The sequence below is a fragment of the Pipistrellus kuhlii genome, unplaced genomic scaffold, assembly GCF_014108245.1.
Source record: "Pipistrellus kuhlii isolate mPipKuh1 unplaced genomic scaffold, mPipKuh1.p scaffold_m20_p_10, whole genome shotgun sequence".
Taxonomy (NCBI): Eukaryota; Metazoa; Chordata; class Mammalia; order Chiroptera; family Vespertilionidae; genus Pipistrellus; species Pipistrellus kuhlii.
Window position 1 is genome coordinate 24,741,146 of NW_023425405.1, and position 21,744 is coordinate 24,762,889.

Consider the following 21,744-nt stretch of genomic DNA (forward strand, 5'->3'; position numbering starts at 1 on the left):
TTAGGTGGGATTCTAGGGCCACTTGGTTTGGAGTCACCTAGCACCAACCAAAGATAGACTCCAGGGTCCTGCCTCAACTGATCGGAACTCTCTGAGAGGAGTCTTGAAATACTTCATTTTCAGCATGTTTCATCAGCATGTTCTGTGTAGGCTAGAATTTGAGAAATTATGATCCAAGGTCCTTTGCCTAAAATTTGAATAATTGTGGTCCAAGCAATGTCCTTGTTGTTCCTATGAATAGAATGATGAAAATAGCATGAGATGTAGAAATGAGAGAAAATGCTGCTTTGGTTTTCTAGGCCAAACTTTTGCTCCTTAAATGTCACATATTTTGAAAGAATATTTACTGCATTTTGTTTGCAACAGACATAAGTAATGTATCAAGCCCTTAGACTGAGAAAATATACAGGATGGGGAAAAATGGCTTTACAGCTGTGAGCATGTGAAACACAGTCTATTCTCATATTATTTATTAATTATTGCATTAGTTTCCATAAGAACAACTGTAAACCTAGTTTCAACCCACCCTGTACATTGTTACCTTACATTCTTAGGCAAGATGTTTGTGGGATATAAAGTAGCATTTCTTATATATGCTAGTGTGCTAAATTATGGGTTCCTTTAGGAAAATGTGTGGATTTCTTTTTTTAGAGTACCTATTTTGTAATTGTTTGGCTTCCTTGGCAGGAATATTCCTACTCCTTCTTTGATTCATTCATTCGTTCATTAATTTACAAACTGTTGAGTTCAGGCATTGTTCCACATACTGAGGATGTAGCAAACATAAACAAAATAGAAAAATGCTTCTGTTTTAGTGAGGCCAGAAGCACATATACATATTGTGCCAGATGGTAATTCAAAAAAATCAGGATAAAGGGGAAAAGGCAGCTGAGAGAGGGGTTTTCTGTTTAACATAGAATGCTTAGGAAAGGAATCTCTAATATGAGGCCTTGTGCACAGAAAGATAAATGAGGGGCCATAGAGTTAGTTGAGTAAAAGGAACAGAAAGTGCTAAGGCCCCAAGGCAGGAACATCTTCATGATGAAGTGCTAGAGAAAGCTTCAGGTGATGGGGTTAGAGAAAGACAGAGGAGAAGACACAGATATGGAGACAGAAGTCTCTGTGCGGGCAGTGCTAATGAGGAATTGGCAACAATGGGGAGCAAGAAAAGTAGCTAATAGGTTAAGAGTGTTTTTGTGATGGTGGCTGGGAGGATTAGAGACATACAAAAAGTATTGATGCTGTAGAAGAGGGGAAATTGCTGCAGTGATGTCCTTGAGAGAGAAGAAGTATGGCATCTAAGGCACAGGTGGGACACCTAGACTAAGATGGGAACATAGATATTCCCTTTGCTTCTTCCTCCCTACCTCGTTTGTCTGACTCCAACAGAGACCTCATTTTCAGCCTTCCTACTTTGCCTACTTATAACTCTCTCATGGTGCATATATTATTTTGTCTCCTGGTGTACACTTTGCCCTTTTTTTCCATAAAAAAAGAAAACAGAATATATATTCATAGCATTCTTCACTTTAGAGTGAGGCTAAAATATCGGCTGTCTATTACCAGTTTTGTTGTATGGCTAAAGGAGATTTTGTTCAGAACATCCCTTTGGAATTTTTCCATCCTTGAACTTCATCTTAGAATGGAAGGAACAAATCATTATCGAAACTGCAGCAGTGTTAGCCAGTGCTTACTGTGTGTAGCTTGCTTTCCTTGTCTTTTCTCTTTGCCTGTGCTATATTGAATGACCAAATATTTTCTGCTACTGCCAACTGACACTTTGAGTCTGATGTCTAAATGTTACCTGACCTGCTGGGAGAATTCAGAGCCCAGAAGTATACTATTCTGGTCAGTTGTTAAATTTGTCACTGAATACATTAAACCTGGAGTGATTTGTTTGAGGAGACTTAAGTAAGAATGAGAGCAAATAGCACCACCTGCTGGAATGAATAGGAGAGGAGGAAGAATACCAAGAGCTGTCCATGGTTCTGTCCAGTTCATTGTTTTATCACTCAGAGGAAGTCATGACCCAGGTGTATTCAAAAGTTAATTTCTGTTATCTATACTTGTTTCTGATGTCAATGTGCCGCCTCATGCATTTCTCTTTTGATGTTTCTTTTCTCCCTATAGTGATGTAATATCAAAAACTAACATTAAGACTAGCTGTATTTAATTTTATTATTTCTCTTAGAATCTTTGGAAATTAGATCATAGGATGATGGCATTTGAAGCAAGCTTAGGGATCATTTAGACCAGTTTTTCAAACAAATTTTGGACACAGAAACTGGAAAGCTATTGGTGTACTTCTCATTTCATAAACCAATAAATTGGGGCCGAAAAAAGGTGAAAAGCCAAAGACTAGAATACTCAAATATACTGGTTGCTAAACCCTCCTTTATATCAGTTAAGATGCATTCAGGTGCAATGAAAATGGCTTAAACAATAACATTTATCTTTCATAAGAAGTCTTGAGGTTGCTGAAGGAATAATTTAGGGCTTTAGCAATGTCACCAAAGACTCAAGTCACCATCCCATTGACCTCCATGTTCTTCTTGGTGTTTAGTGTTTACAAGGTGGGGTCAGCAACATTAGGAACCACAACCTTTACTCAAGACAAAAGGGGCAGAAAGAGACTGACTATTTATTTCTTTTATGAGCTAAGAAACTTATCCCAAACAGCCCCCTCAAGAATTCCTCTCATGTCTTACTGGCCAGGAGAGCATAATATGTCCCATCCTAATGAGTTTTCTTTTGAGGAGCATGGAATTGGCACATTTGACTTAGACAAATCCAAATTCACCCTCTGGGCCTAGTGTGGGGTTATTCTTATATGATGCATAAGATTCTGTGGAAGCTCATAGATGGCTGGGCAAAACTGGGTGAGTTCACAAAGGAAAGGTGGGGAGTGGCTAATTGTTGGGGAATTTCCATGGAGTCTCTCCCATTTCTGCTTGACTTCTGAGCAAGAAGCAGTGATAGCTTTGTTTATACCCTTTCAAGGATACTTGTATAGGTGACAGCCTTGGAAGATAGTGTTTTGCTGCAAAGCAGATGACAGATTTATTTTCTGACCAGGATAAAAAAGCTCATGTGTCTCCTCAGGGCAATAGTTGAGCAGGTTTGCTGGCAGCCTTTTGAAAAGACTGTGGTTCCCTAAGTTCAGAATTCTTGATACAAACTCCATCTAGGCTGTTTCACATACCCCGGTGGGACTATGGGAAACCCATGTGGACAAGAAGTTCATGTTGCCTGTTCAGTGTGAATAAGAAAAGTCCTTTGTATCTGGCCCATGTGTCTCCTGTCTTCAGCCAGCATCTATGGAGCTATGCAGGCCAACATGTTTGGTTGCAAGTAGGATAAATCTCAGATGCTTCCTCATTCTTGATACTAATGGAAAGGCAACTCTTAGTGTTTGCTACAGTGTTCTTTCCAATGAAACACACAAGATACATCCAAGTCCCAAATACTTTCTTCTGAAAATAAGAATATTTTCAGTATGGAAGAAATTCCTTTTCCATGGGCAGAAACAGGCAACACTTCGTCTACAACTGGAGACGCACATTAAGCAGGACAGAGTCACTGGCTCTGGTGTCTTTCATGCTGCCTCCCTTTTATACACTCTCTAACTCTCTCTGTAATTACCTCTTTTAAAATGTCAGTTCCTCTCACCCAGAAAACCAGAAGCAATCAGCCAGCCACACACTGAACTCAGAAGCTTTTAAAGTGCGCTTGCCATTTGCCTGGGAGATGGGGTTTCTCAAAGGCATCCCTTAGCAATGTCAGAGACTCATGGAATGATGAGAAAAGGGAACTCTTTCCTTGGCTCCCACACTGGCCTTGCAGTCTCCTTCCCCAGGAAGCACCTGAAGGGAAGAGGAGTGTGCTGAAACTGAATATTGCTTCAGCAAAACCCAAATGAAGGCTCTTTAAGGAGGGTTATGCCCCCAGAGGACCTCAGTCTTGAGGTTCTGACTCTCTCTCATTGTCCCCTGACTAAGCTACAGCAGAATTTGCTTCTCTAGAAAGAAATATTGATGTTAAGAAGAGCCATAGTCCAGAGGAAGAAACAGGAGATCCAGTGTGACAAGCTGAGAAAAATATGTGTATGTCCCAGTTAACTTCTGCTCCTCAGAGTTTCTCTAAATGGTAGCACTTAAAGACTTGGACAAGAATTCATCAAAGCAGGAGGAGAGGAAATTAGAGCAGCATCTGTCCCTCCGAGTCAAACCTTAGGGTTAAACTCAATTTATCCCTAGATTCTATTTCCCTGATGGCTGTTCATATCTTTAAAATGAAACAATCTTTTCCGCTTAGCTCAGGAAATCTTGTGCTCTTGCTGTTCTGACAACTTACATTTTAAAATGCATCTGCTAAAACATAGCACTACAAGAACATAACAGATTCAATATTAAGACTGGGGATGCTTTTTCCCCCTTAACTATACCAGAAAGACAGGGAAAAATCTTCCAGTGGATGAGTCAGAGGGTTATCAACCTGCATTCTTACTTCCTTAGAAACCTTGATGAAGGTCACGGGCCTCCATTGAGTCACAGTGACTCCTGGAGGCAGGAGCTCCTAATTTGCAGGAGGTATTTCACTAGAGTGTGTGCAGGAACTGCCACAGGTGTTGAAATTAAAGTTCCCTTTCTGGTGACATAATAGATCAAAATTCCTCAGCACAATTAGGTTGATTAAATTGAGCTCCGCATCTAATATCCGTGTAGCTCAGTAATGTTAATGCAGCTTTCAGAGGGGCCTGACCCAGAGGCAGGGAACAGTCCAAGTCCTGGCAGAATCTGGCCTACTGTGGTTTTTAAATTAGAAGTTTGATTGCTTGTGACATCATCTCAAAATGGTACCAGTCCGGAGAAGCGGAATTTTCCATTAGCCTGAAAAAGAAAATTAAACTGCTTAGAGATTAGGCCAAGGCTTAATGGTAGATAGAGGGGCTAAATCTCTTTATGAGCAAAGTTAGAAAATCTGGTGGGCCACCTCTTTAAGATGGAAAAGAATTCGCCAAGCCTGAGAAACTAGGGATATGTGCTGCCTCTCCTGCTGATTGCAAGAAAAATATACATTTAGAAACCATGTTTGTAAAACATTGAGAACTTTAAAAAAAATAAAACAAAACAAAAAACACACAACTGAAATGTGAAGCAGGAAAACTGCTTACAAGCAAAATAGTCTAAGCAACCATGGAATCCATTTTCTATTGTTGGTGGTTTATTGCAGAAAAAGACTCATTTGCAGCAGATCTATGAAAAAGATTGATGTGGTCAGTGCTGGAGGGTACTGCATCATGGGGGGGGGGGGGGGGGGGGATGACCCAGGGAAGCAATAAATGATTCCCAAAAGGAGGTTAGTTGGCCGGGATGTGGAACTGCCTTCCACACAGCCTCACATAGTCTGAGGAGATACAGGTCACCTTTATTGACATTCATCAACAATTCATGACTCCCTCACTTCCAGTAGGAACTGCAATGATTAGATTAATGAAAAGAAGTTTTGTGAATTCCCCAAAAGCAGTAGCTCTCTATTAATATTTTTCCAGGGAGCTTTAAAAAATACCAATGCCTTCACCAGACCAACTGAGCCAGGATCTCTGGGGATGGAGGAGGAAAAGGGTATTTTATTAAGCTCTTTCTGGGAGTTATTGAAGAGTTAGATTAGACCCTAGCTGGATTTACTCAGTGGATAGAGCATCAGCCTGGAGACTGAAGGATCCCAGGTTCAACTCCAGCCAAGGGCACATGCCAGTAGGGAGCATGCAGGAGGCAGCCAATCAATGATTCTCTCTCATTGATGTTTCTGTCTCTCTATCCCTCTCCCTTCCTCTCTGAAATCAATAAAAATACATTTTTTAAAAATAGGGTAATATTGGGTATAGAATCAAAAATCCAGGCTCTGGCCCATCCAGTGAGTTCCATGGTTGAGAGATCTGCAATCACAGTTTGATTCCCAGCCAGGCACATGCCCGGGTTGTGGGCTCAACACCCAGTGGGTGTGAGGGGCATGCAAGAAGCAGCCGATCAATGATTCTCTCTCATCATTGAGCGCTCTCTCTCTCTCTCTCTCTTTCTCTGTGTGTGTGTGTGTGTGTGTGTGTGTGTGTGTGTCTTCTCCCCCTCCCTCCCCACTCTCTTTCCTCTCTGAAATCAATAAAATAAAATTAAAAAGTGTGTTGTTTTTTTTTAAATCCAGGCTCTTAAAAACCTGGCAAGCCTGGGTTCACATCCCAACTTCATTATTCATGAAATCTAAGACACTCTATATGTGCTTAACTTTTCCAGACCTCAGTTTTCTTATCTAGAGTCAACAATGGTAACTTCTCCATAAGCCTCTAAAGATAAAGAAAATAAATACATGCCTGGCCCCTGATACCAAGTCTGTCTTCCTCCCCTTGGTTATTAATCCTTATTGATCCTTATTCAAATGATTGTTTTTCATGGACCTTTATAGGCAGTAACAAGCTTAGATTATTTTTCTCACCCTATTTTGTTTCTCTTCTGCTCTTTGGTATCTCGAGGGAGAATATTCACATGCTTCCCATGCTTTCTGCTTCTCCAGCTGCCACGGAAGTGTCCTTTTCATTTGATGTTGGAAATGGGCCCGTGGAGATCGTGGTGAGGTCGCCCACACCTCTCAATGATGACCAGTGGCACCGGGTCACCGCCGAGAGGAACGTCAAGCAGGCCAGCCTGCAGGTGGATCGGCTGCCACAGCAGATCCGGAAGGCCCCGACAGAGGGTCACACCCGCCTGGAACTCTACAGCCAGCTGTTTGTGGGTGAGTAATGTCAAGGCCACCGTCTTTCCCCTCCACTGGTTTTACTAACGTTCACAATGGAAAAAAATAAAGCCCTTTATGGAGTGCTTTGCAAGAGATCTTTCTAAAAGTAATTATCTAGGCCTCTTGTAGTCTCTCCCCAGACAGAATGGAATGAGAGAGAGGATTTGAGAGACGATGTCCAGTCCCACTTCCCACTGTCTAGGGCTCACAGTCCTTGTCTACAGAACCAGAGGGGAGCCCGGGACATCTCTGAGGTCTCTAACCTATTCAACTTTAGGTTTGTGGTTTTAGAACTGTACAAAGTCCTTTGATAATTTGGAACATTGGTACTGTGCAAAGGAAGGAAGGAAAGGAGGGGTGGAGGGATGAAGGAGGAAATATGGGCTCTCTAAATTCAGGTTTGCTTGCAATGATAAATAGAAGCCCATTCCTTCCTTTAGACTTCTTGCAAAGATTCCTCCTACATTGGAAAAAGGTCAACACTGGGACAAAATTTAAGCAGCAAACTGTTAAGCAGCCTGTGCAAGAAGTAGGTTCAGCCTCACAGTTTGTCTTTGCTTTGACCTGGTCCAGCTGGACCTGACACTACTTCATATCAAGTCCTATTTCCACAGCTTGTTCAATTTTAATTTTTTTTTTCCTGAAAAAACTAACAGTTTAGAAAATTAGCCATTTCCTCTCTGTTGAATTAAAAGAAAGCAGGTTTGGCCATAGCTAGTTTGGCTCACTATTTAGAGTTTCAGCCTGAAGACTGAAGGGTCTCTGGTTCAATTCCAGTTAAGAGAATATACCTTGGTTTTAAGCTCAGTCCCCATCCTAGTCAGGGTGCATGCAGGAGGAAGCCAATCAATGTGTCTCTCTCACATCAATGTTTTTCTCTCTTTCGGTCTCTCCCCCTCCCTTCCACTCTCTCTAAAAAAGTCAATGGAAAAAAAAAATAATCCTTAGGTGAAATTAACAAAAAACAAACAAACAAACAAAAAACTTTGAAGGACTTTGAGGCCAGATTCCACCTTATACTTAGACACCCCCCTCACTCTCTCTGAGTTTCTAGGGGTCAGTTCAGCAAGTTGATCAACTTGAAAGGTTCAGACCAAGCAAAAGCAGATGTGACTGGGTTGCTGCCCATATTAATAACTCCCAATGCCCTACAGCAGAGACTCACCAGGGATCAGTTCATTTTAACAAGGGCCAGAGAGCCCACAGTGTCTTTCCTAGTTGTGTGGAGATGCTTTAAAAACATTAAATTTACAATAGCTAAGATCTGAAACAGCTCAAATATCCATCCATAGATGAGTGGATAGAGATGTGGTACATTTACACAATGAAATACTATGCAGCTGTAAAAAAAAGAAAATCTCTGACCCTTTGAGACTGCATGGAGAGACCTGAAGAGAATTATGCTAGGTGAAATAAGCCAGTCAGAGAAAGGCACATTATCTCACTAATGAACAAAATAAAGTGATGAACAAGATTGATCCAGAAATATGGAAGCATGGAGCAGACTAACCAATTTCAGAGGGATGGGGGTGGGGGTGGGAAGAGATTAACCAAAGAATTTATATGTATCTATGCATAACCTGTGGACAAATACAATAGTGTGGTGAAGGCCTACATTTGGGGGCAGGTGTGAGTCGGGTGGTCCATGGGGAGGAAGAGGAAGATATCTATAAAGATAATTTTTTAAGAAAGGAAATATTAAAAGTCACAAAAAGGAAGGTAAACTTGGATATCCACCTGTTTGCTGTGATGTGGGCCAACTACAGGGCGTTAGCTTAGTCCATTCATTTTGGAGGTAAGACTGGCTTGTTAAAAGGCCATGTCAGCCAGGGGCCAGGAAAGAAGCCTGGACTGTGAAGTAAAATACTGACTCCTCCATGCCAACTAGAATTAGTCCCTTCCAAATCCTTCCCTCAATTTATAGTTCTCAAAATTAGATTGTTTTTAAATTATTTTGTATGAGGTAAATACCAGGTTCGCTGATTCCTGCTAAATATTGTGAGCTAAGTTCACTTTATCAATATGTCCTGCCCAGATTACCTAAGACAAGTTTCTTCCAAAACCCTGTTAGTCCCAAGCAGGCTGGTTAGGTTCTACCCTAATTGACCAGTTTTTCTTTGTTTGTTTGTTTTTTAACTTGTCCCTGGATATAGAAGTCCAACTTTACTGTTATCACCTCCTGTTCACTAACTATAGTTGTCTTTATGGAATTTGGAGACTGAGTAAAGTCATAACGCAAGAGAGGGTGAGGTGAAACATTTATTATGATCTTGGAAAAGTTTTGATTTGTTTAAACAAGAACAACTTATAAAAAGAGAGTAATACTGGGCTGGGGCTGAATTAGATAAAATAATTAATCATAAGGGACAGGCAAAAAGACAGTATATCAGGAAGAAGAATAAAGAGGAACAGACAGGACAAGCAAGGAAAGGAAAAACTTGGGATGGGGGTCACAGGAGTTTTGTGAGATTCCCTAAAGAACATGTGTTGTTCTTTATTGTCATAAATTAGACTAGAAAGTGTCCTTTGAATTTAGTAATTATGAAAACATAATTGGAAGGAGAAGTTTTAGATGAAAAAAGAATGTTTCATATCATCTTTTTTTTTTCATCTGCCTAATAAAGCATTTGGATTATTTGGTTCCCAAAATTTCTTCCAATTTTAACCATTTATGATTATGTGTTTAGTAATGGTTAAAAAGGCCTGAGCTGCCAAGCAGTTCTTTCCACAATGTCATGTGGGCTTTGAATTCCACCTGTGCCCGCCACTTCCTAGCAGAGAGACCACTGACAGGTTCTTTAATATTTCTGTGTTAAAAAGAGACACAGTTTCTGCATCTCAGGAGGATGTGATGAGACAATCCATGGGAAGCAGTGCAGAGTTCCGGGCATGGTCAGTAAGCATTGAGTCCCTTCTCTGTGTTTTACCTTTACTCTCAGCTTTCTTCTTCTTCCATGTAATGTTCACCTCCTCCATGGTTGCCTCAGCCAGCCCACAGACTCAGAACTGTGCTCAGGGTGGCAGCCTCGGTCAGCCCTGGGACAGATTTTTCCTTGTGTTTGGAGAGCAGCAGAGATGCTCAAAGTCATTATCTAAGCATGAACAACACCAGGCTGGAATGAGCCAAAGCCCTTTATAGCACAGACACCTGCAGGGAGTTCAGGGCTCTGGCCACTGATCATGGTGCCTGGCTGTGAGGCCTGGAGCCCCATGGCCAGCCTAGGAGCTGGCCAGAGAGTTGGCAAGCATGAGCCATAGAATTCAGGACTATGCAGGGCAGATGGCTGATGGAAAGGTGAATTTGCAGTCAGTTTCAGCCATGCCAGAGCATGTAACTGTTCTTGGGTTAGTTTAAGAAGGAGGTCAAAGTTCAAGAGAGCTGAGAGTGGCTCCTAAGTGGCCCATAGAAAAGATTAGAAATCTTTTTGAATGAGAAATGTCCAGGTTCAACTCATTTAGCTCAGACATCTTCCAAATTGCCCTAGGAGTAAGGGAGCCATGCTTCTGTGCAAGATGTCAGCCCTAAGCAGCCGAAAACTTAATTCTCACTCTTTCAGGATCTGTGCTGTGCAGGGGGACCCAGTTGGTGACTCTGAGTAGATGGAGTGTCTCCATGCGGGCTAATGGGGAGCAGGGGAGCTCAATGACACCCATTTTCACAGAGCCCAAAATTTAAGGTTACCTTTAACATCCTCTCTTTCCTTCATCACTGCCCATCAATACTAAGTTTGTGATTCTACTTCCAGACTGAGCCCCAGATGCATACCCTCTGCTCTGCTGACACAGGTCCCACCCCAGTCAAGGCCACATGCTGCTTACTCGGACTACTGCAATTAGTCTCCTAAATGGTCTCCTAATTTGTCTCCTAATTTGTCTCCTAACTAGTCCCTTAACTAGTCTCCTAACTAATCTCTTAACTGATTTCCTTACTAGTCACCTAACTGGTCTCTTAACTGATTTCCTTACTAGTCACCTAACTGGTCTCCAGAGTCTTGAGATGTCCCTTGAATATCCCAAGCTTTCTCCTGCTGTAGAGCAAGCATTTGCACTGGCTGTTCCCTCTGCCTGAAATACCTCCCTAGACATTGACACAGCTGACTGACTCCTTCACATCACTCATCTCTGCTTTGGTACCTCCTCAGAGAGGCCTTCTCTGACCACTTTGTCTAGAGTTATTTATCATTATGCATTCTCCTTACAACTTGTAATCTTTTCATTTATGTTTTTGCTCCCCCCACCCCCAGAAGGTAAGCTACATGACATCCAAGATCTAGAATAAGACTATGGTGCTTGTCCAATGATTATTTGCTGAGGGAGTCCTCAACTGAATAAATAAGTGAAACATGTATATATATTTTTGTTACCTCTTTGAGTTGTTATATTTAAACTTAGTTCATTCCATCTGCAAAGAAAGAAGGTATTTTTTCATATAAACTTTCTCCAAAATTCTTTTCTCAAAATGTGGTATTTTCCATCTTTGGAAATATCTTTTTGCTAGGTGCCACAGACTGAAATCAGGCATGACAAAAACCTGAAAAAAGCCACAGAGAAAGTCAGACTGTTATGAAAGACAGCTTCTCAGAGTAGCCTGGACCCCAGATCTAGTAGTCAGTCTCCCTCCCTGAAATTGAGGTCTCTCCTGTTTGGCAGCAGTGAAATGGTGGCTGGGACTCTAATGTAGTTTCTGCCCTGACCCTTACAACTGGTGCTCTGGCTCCCCACCCAGACACAGGCAGGGAGTGATCTCATGCCTGGAAACACCTGCCCAAGTACAGAAAGAAGAGAAAATTATTTGCTAGATTAAAGAAATCACTAGACTAAATCAATGAACTATCTACAAAGCAAAGATGCAGACAAACTGCAGAAGCTGCTCTGTGAATGCCTTCACTGCGGGTCACAGGTTACCAGCTACATTCACTTCCCAACCTGACCTCCGCCTCCAGCCTCTGCAGGAAGCCGTGCTGAGTGAGCAGCTCTCTTCTCAGTGGGAAGACCCTCTCCTGCCTCAGGTGAAGGATGGCCCTTCCCCACAAAGACTCACCATATGTCTTTCCTACCCTTTGCCCTTTAGCGGTCAAAACTAATTAACTTTTGTAATTCCAGCTGTCTATTTTACAGTTTGAGTTTTAACATATTAAAGAAGTTATGATAGAGCTAATTTTTACCTTTTTTAAAAATATATACTTCCACCAAAACCGGTTTGGCTCAGTGGATAGAGAGTCAGCCTGCGAACTGAAAGGTCCCGGGTTCGATTCCAGTCAAGGACATGTACCTTGTTTGCAGGCATTTATGGTTTTGTCCCCAGTAGGGGGTGTGCAAGAGGCAGCTGATTGATGATTCTCTCTCGTTGATGTTTCTAACAATCCCTCTCTTCCTCTCTGTAAAAAACTATATATATATATATATATATATATATATATATATATATATATATATATATATATATATTATATATATAATATATTATATTTGCAACATAATCAAATTGGCAGTGTACTTTTAATCTTTTTGGACTTTTAACTAAAACATAGCCTGCTAATTAACTATTTCCATAGGGGCTTTTCTAAGGCAGGGGTTATATGTGCCAAAACTTTTAGAGAGAGATTTCAAATCTAAGAAAGGAACTAATCCTACAGCCCTCCTTCTGTGTAAAATAGCTCACCTGCCCCAAGAGCACAGCTGCAGGGACTCTGTGGCCTTCCACACCAGTTTTCTCCTGGCAATTGGAATGATCTGATCTAGAGAAGACATTTTAATTTTGCAATCAATATGGGAAAATTTTTTCAACAAGTTTATTAAATAATTTTTCATATGGGCATGTATGTAAGTTGTAGGTTCAATCCCCAGCCTTGGTTGGGGTGCATGCAGGAGGCAACCAATTAAAATGTCTCTCTCACATCAATGTTTCTTCTCTCGAAAAAAAATTAAAATATAAATATAAATATAAATATAAATATATATATATATATATATATATATATATATATATATATATATATATATATATCTTCCCTTCCCTTCCACTCTCTTTAAAAAATCAATAAAATATCCTCAGGTGAGGATTCATAATAATAATAGTTATTATTATTATTATTATTATTATTATTATTATTTCCCATATAGATTTCTTACCTTTTCACTAAGTACTGAACTAGAAATTTTATGATAATAAATGGCACTTGTCACATGGGAATAAGACTGTAAAAAAGGAAATTAGCCTCAGTGACACAGATATTGAGAAAGGGATAGGAACTCACAACCCTATAGTCTGTCCTGTGATACTCTAAGAGAGTGAGAGGAGAGGATCCACTTTTATTAGCGCAAATAAATAGTTGTTTTGCACAAAATGCTCCCCAGGTCCAGGGGAGGGGAGCCTGGGGGCGCCAGTTAGCATTGCATAGGACTCACTCTTCATTTCATGGTCCTATTGGCATATCCTACAATGTCTTTTATTCATTTTGATGTCACTTTACTATTTTTCCTCTTTTTTTCACCATTCTGAATTCCATTCTCTCAACATTGCTGGTACCCAACTGAGTGTATTTTATGTATGTCTGTTATATATTTGTTCAAATATATGTATGTTCTAGAAAATTCATAGTATTGCCTTTCTGTGTCATTCTTTATTGTAGTACAGCTCTCATTCTGTGTTTTACTCTTTCACTCAGCTTTGTGTTTTTTTAATATATTTTTATTGATCTCAGAGAGGAAGGGAAGTAGAGAGAAACATCAGTGATGAAAGAAAAAATTCCTCTGGTTCATGATTTTGCCCTTTTGTTTAATTTAATACCTGATTATGTTGCCTCAGTCTCCTGTGCAATCTCCTGTGCACCTGATGGTGTACCATTCATTATGGGTAGTTACAGAATTTTCATAATTAACCTGTAATTGCAATACTTGCATAGCATTTCCCATGAAAAATGATTCACAAATTAAACCCAATCTCACCTTATATAATTATCACAGGTCTGACTGACAAATGTGTGTGAAGCCTTTGTGTGATGGGGCTCTCTCTAATGACAATCTGTTGGTTTTCTAATCAACAAAGGTTAAGTAGCATTTTTGCTTGCAGACCTACAATTTAAACTTATGACATTTGTCATCAAGAAAGATTTCTGTAGAGCACATGAGTTAAACTCAAATAATTATTAGGAGTTCTACTGCATTAACATCTTTTGCATAATATATAATGACCATTTTCAGCGCAAAAAAATATTCTTCATATGGACTAAATTAGTAAAAGTACTTTCCAGCTCACTGACCAATTTAATAAATCAGAGGCTATCTAAATAAGAAAAGAGCATCATTTATTCAGTTTTTCTTTCAAAAGAAAATGACGTCGCACTTATCTGCTTTATAAATTATAAAGAGAGAGTACAAAAATTTATTTAATGGAGGCAACAAATACAAATTAGACTATAGTTATCTGTTAATTGTCAATTAATAGAAGGAAGAGGGGAAGTCAGGCAGCAGTGCAATGAAGGAAAAGGAAGAAAAAGAAATTTATGGCAAATTGAAAGTAATTTACTCAAATATAGAGATGGAGACATATAAGTACAGACATATAAGAGAAAGGTTGTACATCACAGAGCAACTTAGAGCTGGAAGAAATCAGAGACATCACCTAGTTCAACCTCCTTTTTTATGGATAGGAAAAACTGATGCTGAGAAGAGACTAAGAGGTTTGATGAAAGCCACACAGCTAACCCAAAACAATCAATAGTCCTGATAGGGAGAGAGAGACAGGAAGAAAGAATGACAAATGCGAAAGCTCAGAAAGACCCAGGACCAGCTCTCTGGTCAAAGATAGAGCAGCAGAGAAACAGAAAAGGCTGCCCCTTCTAGCCCTTTATGGAACGAGGCCTACATACATGAAATATCTAAGTATTTGCCTTAATAAGAATAAAATTATGATCTAATTTTTACTTGCCCTGCCAATTGGCCCTTTTTTAATCTCTGATTTTTTTTTGTCATATTAACAATTACTTAGTCTTTTAACAATCTCTTTTTCAAACTCTCAACTATTACTGAGACCCAAAATGAATTCTTTCCTAATTAAAGAATATTAAGAGAAATTACATCATTAAAGTGCTAGAAGAAAATATAGTTGAATAATTATATTATTTTGGATATGAGAAGTTTGTTCTAAGTCTAATACCAAAGGCAGAAATCATACAGAAAGGTCAAGGGTTCAAATAAAATACAAACGGATATAACTACATAAACATTCAAAACTTTCAAAGGGAAAAAGAAACATTATATATATATTTTTTTAAAATATATTTTATTGATTTATTCACAGAGAGGAAGAGAGAGGGATAGAGAGTTAGAAACATCGATGAGAGAGAATCATCGATCGGCTGCCTCTTGCACGCCCCCTACTGGGGATGTGCCCGCAACCAGGTACATGCCCTTGCCCGGAATCGAACCCGGGACCCTTCAGTCCGCAGGCCGACGCTCTATCCACTGAGCTAAACCGGTCCCGGCAACATTATATAGTATTACAGGCACAACTGGAATGGGGTAGTTATCATATTTACAAGAGTTACAGCCCAAAATCCTCCTATATAGTAAAGGAGGATTTATTTGGCGTGTATAAATTAACCCACATGCCATCACAACATGGCTGCACCCACAGTGGAGGCAGGGTTCTCGTAATGAGTGATCAGCAAGGACCAGAGGCTGCATGGCACCAGGCCAGGGTGGGAGACCTCTGGCAGTGCCACCCACCCAAAGGGGCTTGCTGGGAGACCTCAAGGTGCACCCTTCGCCCCTCTCCCCAGGCTGGGGGACCTGAGGCTACGTTCCCTTCAACCCCCTTCCAAAGCCTGGCCAGGGAACCTCAGGCCACACCCTTTGCCCCAGGCCAGGGGACCTGAGAGTGTCCCTGGGGACTTGAGGCTGTGCTCCCCGCCCAGCAGGGCTTGATGGGGGACCTGAGACTGTGTCCCTCATCCAGCAGGACTTGACAGGGGTGGGGTCAGCTGGGTCTGGATCTCACCCAATTGGGGTGGGGCCAGCCAGGTCTGGGTCTCGCTCAATTTTGAGGCAAGCACAGGTCAGCAGGGACTTAACTCTGGGTCCAACAGTGTGCCCAAGACTCTGACAGGAGGAAGATTTTCATATACATTTTACTAATTTTCTTTCATCTCTGACACTTCTATTATAGAGAAAGGACAAATTGCAATATTAAAATATTTCCTCTAATTCCCTTTTAATGTGCATGAATTTTGTGCACTGGCCCGCTAGAATGATTATAAATGAATAAGAAATAGGACTTCTCCTTCCCCCCAAGAAGAAGCAAAATATAAGAACTGGTAACACACAAAAATCATTCAAATCACAGTATTTGAAGCAATGAACTCTTCTCCCCTCAACCTATAAATTCAAAAGGCTCCTGCCTAATATTAGACTTGATGTGAAGAAGGTGGGCATATCATACTCCATGGGTGAAATACAAATTAATAACTTATTTTTAGAGGAAAATATACTTCCAATGCCTTTAAAGATGTAGCTCTGGCTGGGGTTGCTCAATGGTTAGAGAGTTAGCCTGTCTACTGAAAAGTCAAGGGTTTAATACCTGGTCAAGGGCACATCCCCCTGGGTTGTAAATTCAATCAAAGCATGTACAGGAGGCAACCAATCAATATGTCTCTCTCACATTGATGTTTCTAACTCTTTCCTCTCTTTCTCCTCTCTCTCTACCCCCACTTCCCACTCTCTCTGCAAATTAATGGAAAAAATTATCCTTGGGTGAATATTTTTAAAATGATACTAACAAAAGTAAAATGTATATACTCTTGTGCCCAGCAATTACATAACTATAAGAATTAATTCTATGTAAAAACTGGACAAGTGTACATAGGTTCTTATAGGGATATTCATTACACTATCATATAAAATGGAAATTCAATGGTAGTCCAAAGGTTGTGGAAGAGCAAACTAAGTTCTCATAGGGTGAGCTACTGTGCAGGCTTAAACAAGATGTTCTAGTTGCACATTGCTTAGAAAATGTTTTGTGATATATTGAGTGCAAAAAAGCATATTTCAAAACAATGTGTATATCATGATTGCATTTCTTCCTTTGCCTTATTTTTTACACATGTGTAAGCTCATAAATAAAAGTAGAAAAGGCTATTTGTTAAAGTGAAAGTTATATCTGCGTAGCATTACAGATTCTCTTTTTCATTTCACTTATCAGTATGTTTGCAATTTCCACAGTGAAAAACTGTTACATTTGTAATAAGGGGGAAAGAAAGGGTGATATCTAAAAACAAGGATTTTTAAATTTTAGCATATTTTGATAGGATGTAGTGGTGAAAATTTAAATGGCAAAGCCTTAATGGACAAAAAGCCCTTGAGAAACCCTCATTTCAAAAACAAAACCCATAGAGGCTAAAATTATAGAAGCCAAATTAAAAATTTAACACATCAAAGGTGACTAATTGATTGAAATTCTTCCAAATCATGGCAAAGGCCCCAATTCTCTGCAGCACACAGGTGTGGGGCTGAGCTGACCAGCAGATTACATAATGAGTAGTCCTTCCAAGTGGATGTTTCTTATAACTTTTTTGTCAACTACTATCCCATAGCTTTGATCAAAAAGGTCATTGGACTCCCTTCAATTAATCCTGTCTTTATATCTTTTCTTTAATAAATAATCCCTGAAGAATCATTCTTCAAATTTATGAACTACCCAGTGAGAGAATGCTGGCCTTGGGTTTATAAAAATAATAGAGTGCTTTGTTTGTCATTTCATGGCCAAGGATTTTCAGGTCCAAGAAAATCCTAATCCGTCTCTGCATCTAAGGCCCTGTCTGCTGAGTCTCACACATTGTACACTTTTTCTCAACATAATAGAACAAGTGATGGGAATCAAACTCCCAACTTCCAACCTCCCCTGTCACAGTCCTACAGACCACTCTATCTTTGAAAACCTCCAAAACGTATGGACATCTATGGGCACTGACCCTAACGCTCTTCTTCTGCATCAGATGGTCAATACCAAACAGAGTTTAAGACCATAGGCAAAAGAATAAGGCAGATCCAACACAATGTTCTGGAGCTTTGAGTCCTTGAGTAAACTTCTGAATTTCTCTAAGCCTCAGTTTTCTCATCTGTACAATGGCTGTAGTGATAATAATGCCTTCCTGGCGTTGTGAGAACCAGGTGATTAACATATATGAGGCATGTGGGAGGAAACCTACTACATAGCCTCCAATAAAAGTATAACTTTTGTTAACAGTATCTTTTTTATAAATCTCATCACATATTTCGTTTAGTAATTTTAACTATAATTCAGTTTATTTAATGTCCAGAAAAATTGTTACTCAAAAATACAGACATGTATATAAACTTGAGTTTCTCCCTTTGTAACAACTGCTTTAAAAAACAAAACAAAACATAACTAAAGTCATTACAGACACAATTAAACCCACCTAGATAAAATGCTCCAACAAATCCTTCTATGAAATTGGTTAGGAATATTTTAATATTTTCATGTTCATAGGCCTCCATCTAACTCTGTAACTTACTCCAAAAAATCACAATGAACTTGCTCTTTGTGCTGTTTGTCTTGCAGTGACAGTTAGACAAAAGCAATAAAATTGCTTTTGTGGTTGATTTTTGTGAAAAATTATTAATTCCAATTTCCAACCACTCCAGACAAGGACCTGGGAATCCTTACCGTGGAAAGCATTCCATGAGACAACCACTTTTCAAATGGACCTGTCCTTTCCAACTTCATAACTACATTAATATACTCATGTCTCTCTGTCTTTGTATATTTCTGTCAATAGATAGTGGAACTGAAGGACATGAGATTAAAGAGCAAAAAACCCAGAGATTTCTATAAACTTCTTTTCTATAGGAAACTAGATAAGACTTCCAAAACAGCTTATATATTTTTTGTGTATCTCTAAACATTTTATTTCTGTAGCCAAATTTTTGCAGCTCAGAAGACAGCCTCTTTTAATTAGGCATTATAGCTTTAGGGAAGAAAGCATCTAGTTTCTCTATTAAGCAAGACCCATTTGAAAGTGAGCCTGCCAGCCTGGGCAGCTTGACTCAGTGGTTGTGCATTGACCTATGAACCAAGAGGTCATGGTTCCATTCCTGGGCAGGGCACATGCCTGGATTGCAGGCTCAATCCCCAGTGTGGGACATGCAGGAGGCAGCCAACCAATTCTCTCTCACTATTGATATTTCTATCTCTCCCTCCCTCTCCATTCTTCTATGAAATCAATAAAAATGTTTTTGTTTTTTTTAAAGAAAGAAAATGAGCATGCTAATTGTGCTTGGCCATCTCATCTCCTCCCACAATTGTTCAATGCATGATGAATGAAAACAGCTATAACAGGTTCTTCCATCTGAGCGACATGCCTTCTGTCATTCCCAGGTGGTGCTGGAGGTCAGCAGGGCTTCCTGGGCTGCATCCGCTCCCTGAGGATGAATGGGGTGACCCTGGATCTGGAGGAAAGAGCAAAGGTCACTTCCGGGTTCAAATCTGGGTGCTCGGGCCACTGCACCAGTTATGGGGCTAACTGTGAGAATGGAGGCAAATGCATAGAGAAATATCATGGTTACTCCTGTGACTGCTCCAACACGGCCTATGATGGAACATTTTGCAACAAAGGTAAGGCAGAACCAGTTTCTGGTCATGTTTACACATCTCTTTAAGCCTAAATCAACTACATAATGATTTCTCAGCTGCACAAAACGCACCTTTATTCTCAAAATATTCAGAATTCTTCTCCCACCTTAAGTAGGGAGTCTCTATCAGTCCCTAATCTGATGTTTACTACAATGAGATATGAGATGCTTTGAGTGAGGTGCAGAATTTCCCCCAAATTCCAACAAACTGTGCACTAACTATACATTACCAAGCAATTAGCTGTGTCATGCCTTAATGTTGAGTGACAGAGTAAGTGGTCTCCGAAAGGGGACTTGGGCCTGATGCTCCCACTTAGAGACATCACAGGGGTGGACATCACACTGGATGGTTGCCAAAAGATTCAGTGAATGCAACCCAGACATCGATCCCACCCTCACCTCTGGTTGCTAAGAGACTGGATTCAAGCTGGACTTCCAAGAAAGCCCATTTGTCTGATTACTGTCATTGTCATCATTGTGACTCCTACACAGGATCCTCTGGGGTAGTTCTCAGCCTCGGTTATACTGAAGAAAACCTGAGAGACCATATCTAACTATTCAGCTCAGAGCATCTGTTATTACTTTTATTTTCAGTCTTGAGTGATTTCTTTTATCCCCAGGAAAGTCTGCAGAGCCAGTCAGCAGACTACAAGAGCCTGGTGCACTTGCATGTTTTCATACACCTTGGGGTCCTGTGTGACCAGAAAAAATTCACTCAACTGAATGCAAACTGGGCTGCATCCCCTTCCCATAAGTAAACAAGAGGGCTGGAGAGAAGCAGGCTGGCCTCCTTTCCTGAGCTATACCTGAAATGCATGTGAATCTCTCTTCTCTTTCTAAATGAATGTGCAGCCTTTGGGTAACATTTTCTGGACATGGTTGGTATGTCTCTTCATAAGAAGCTTTACATAAGCAGCCTATTCATACTCTTGGAAATACATACAGGGTGATTGTGTTGGCATTATTCACACATGATGCCACCCAGAAGGAGGAATTATTCCACAGCATTCTCTGTACATCCAGGCTACTGTCTGGAGGTGCTGTCATATGAGCATACAGATGAGGTCAAACAGAGCTTGAAGAAAGAGCACAAGACGACAGCTGAGGCAGGAAGGAACACCACCGCTGAATAATGCCACTGCACATCAATGGGGTGACTCCAGGGCGTCTTTCTGCTCGGGACCACATGGTTCCATGATTTTCCTGTGGCACACAATGGGGTGGGTTTGCAGAACACATTAATTCTGCAATTGTAGAAATGACAGTCTTGCAATTACTATCCGTTGTGCTTGATGCTAATTTAATGCAGTCATTCCATTGCCAAAGTGATGTCTGAATGCAGTCAAGTGAGCACTAATGCCTGAGAGATTTCACTCATGAGTGCCCATTTAAAGAAAATTGCAGGCCCCTTGCTTTTGGAGAGTTAGGTTATACGTGGTAGTTCATACAAAACCTCTGGGGTTAATAGGCAATATTCACAAATAAGAAAGGCAGCTTTGCCCATATTGGAGATAAAGTCAAGTGAAGGCTGTGGGTGTCCTTTGACCTTTTCTCAAAGGGTTTACACAAAAGACACCTAAATATTCTTGGTATCTGTTTAGCTGGAGGAGGTTACATTTGACTCAGTTAGTGGCTAGAGTCAAAAATTTTTTAAATAAAAAACTGCAGAAAATATTTGGAAAGTATTTGTGGGCATGCTTCTGAATCCAAACAAGTTTCTTCTTGACTTGGGAGAATGATGTGTTGCTGGTCAGAGGAATCTTGCAGCCTCCTGGGAAAGTGTTGTCTGCAGAAAGATAAGCTCACTCATGGACAGGGATCTTCCCTCTCAAACCTCTAGCCAAGTACCCCTCGTTTCTGGGCCACACCTCTCAGGTAGCCTGGTGTTTACACAGCAGCTTCTAGGACCACACCCTCCTAGTGGGGCTGCAGCAAATAGCTTGGCTTCTAGAAAGAGCAGCCATAGTCACCCACCAGCAAAAGAGCTCATGAAAGTCCTTGGCAGGCCTTCCTTTGATAGCACAGTCTGTGCCTGTGAATGTGGAGTTAATGTTCACAGTTCTTAGCTAAGTGAATAAAGCAGGTCCTAACACCACTCACAGTCTGATTTGTTTGTACAAAATCACACACACAGAAGCAAACTGTAGAAAATGCCCTGGCTGGTTTGGCTCAGTGGATAAAGTGACAGCCTGGGAATTAAAGGGTCCTGAGTTTGATTCTGGTCAAGGGCACATGCCAAGACTGTGGGCTTGATCCTTAGTAGGGGGCATGCAGGAGGCAGCTGATCAATGACTCTCATCATAG

The 21,744-nt window shown here is 40.5% G+C and overlaps 1 protein-coding gene across 1 annotated transcript in view; it reads left to right on the forward strand.

Annotated features, from left to right (window-relative positions):
• The window catches only part of CNTNAP2 (contactin associated protein 2), a 1,655,787-nt gene that overhangs the window by 1,483,761 nt on the left and 150,282 nt on the right, over positions 1-21,744 (forward strand). Inside the window, exons 17-18 of the mRNA XM_036429148.2 lie at positions 6,568-6,786; positions 19,187-19,423. Of these exons, the coding sequence (XP_036285041.1) occupies positions 6,568-6,786; positions 19,187-19,423 (456 nt within the window). The remainder of the gene's footprint in view (positions 1-6,567; positions 6,787-19,186; positions 19,424-21,744) is intronic.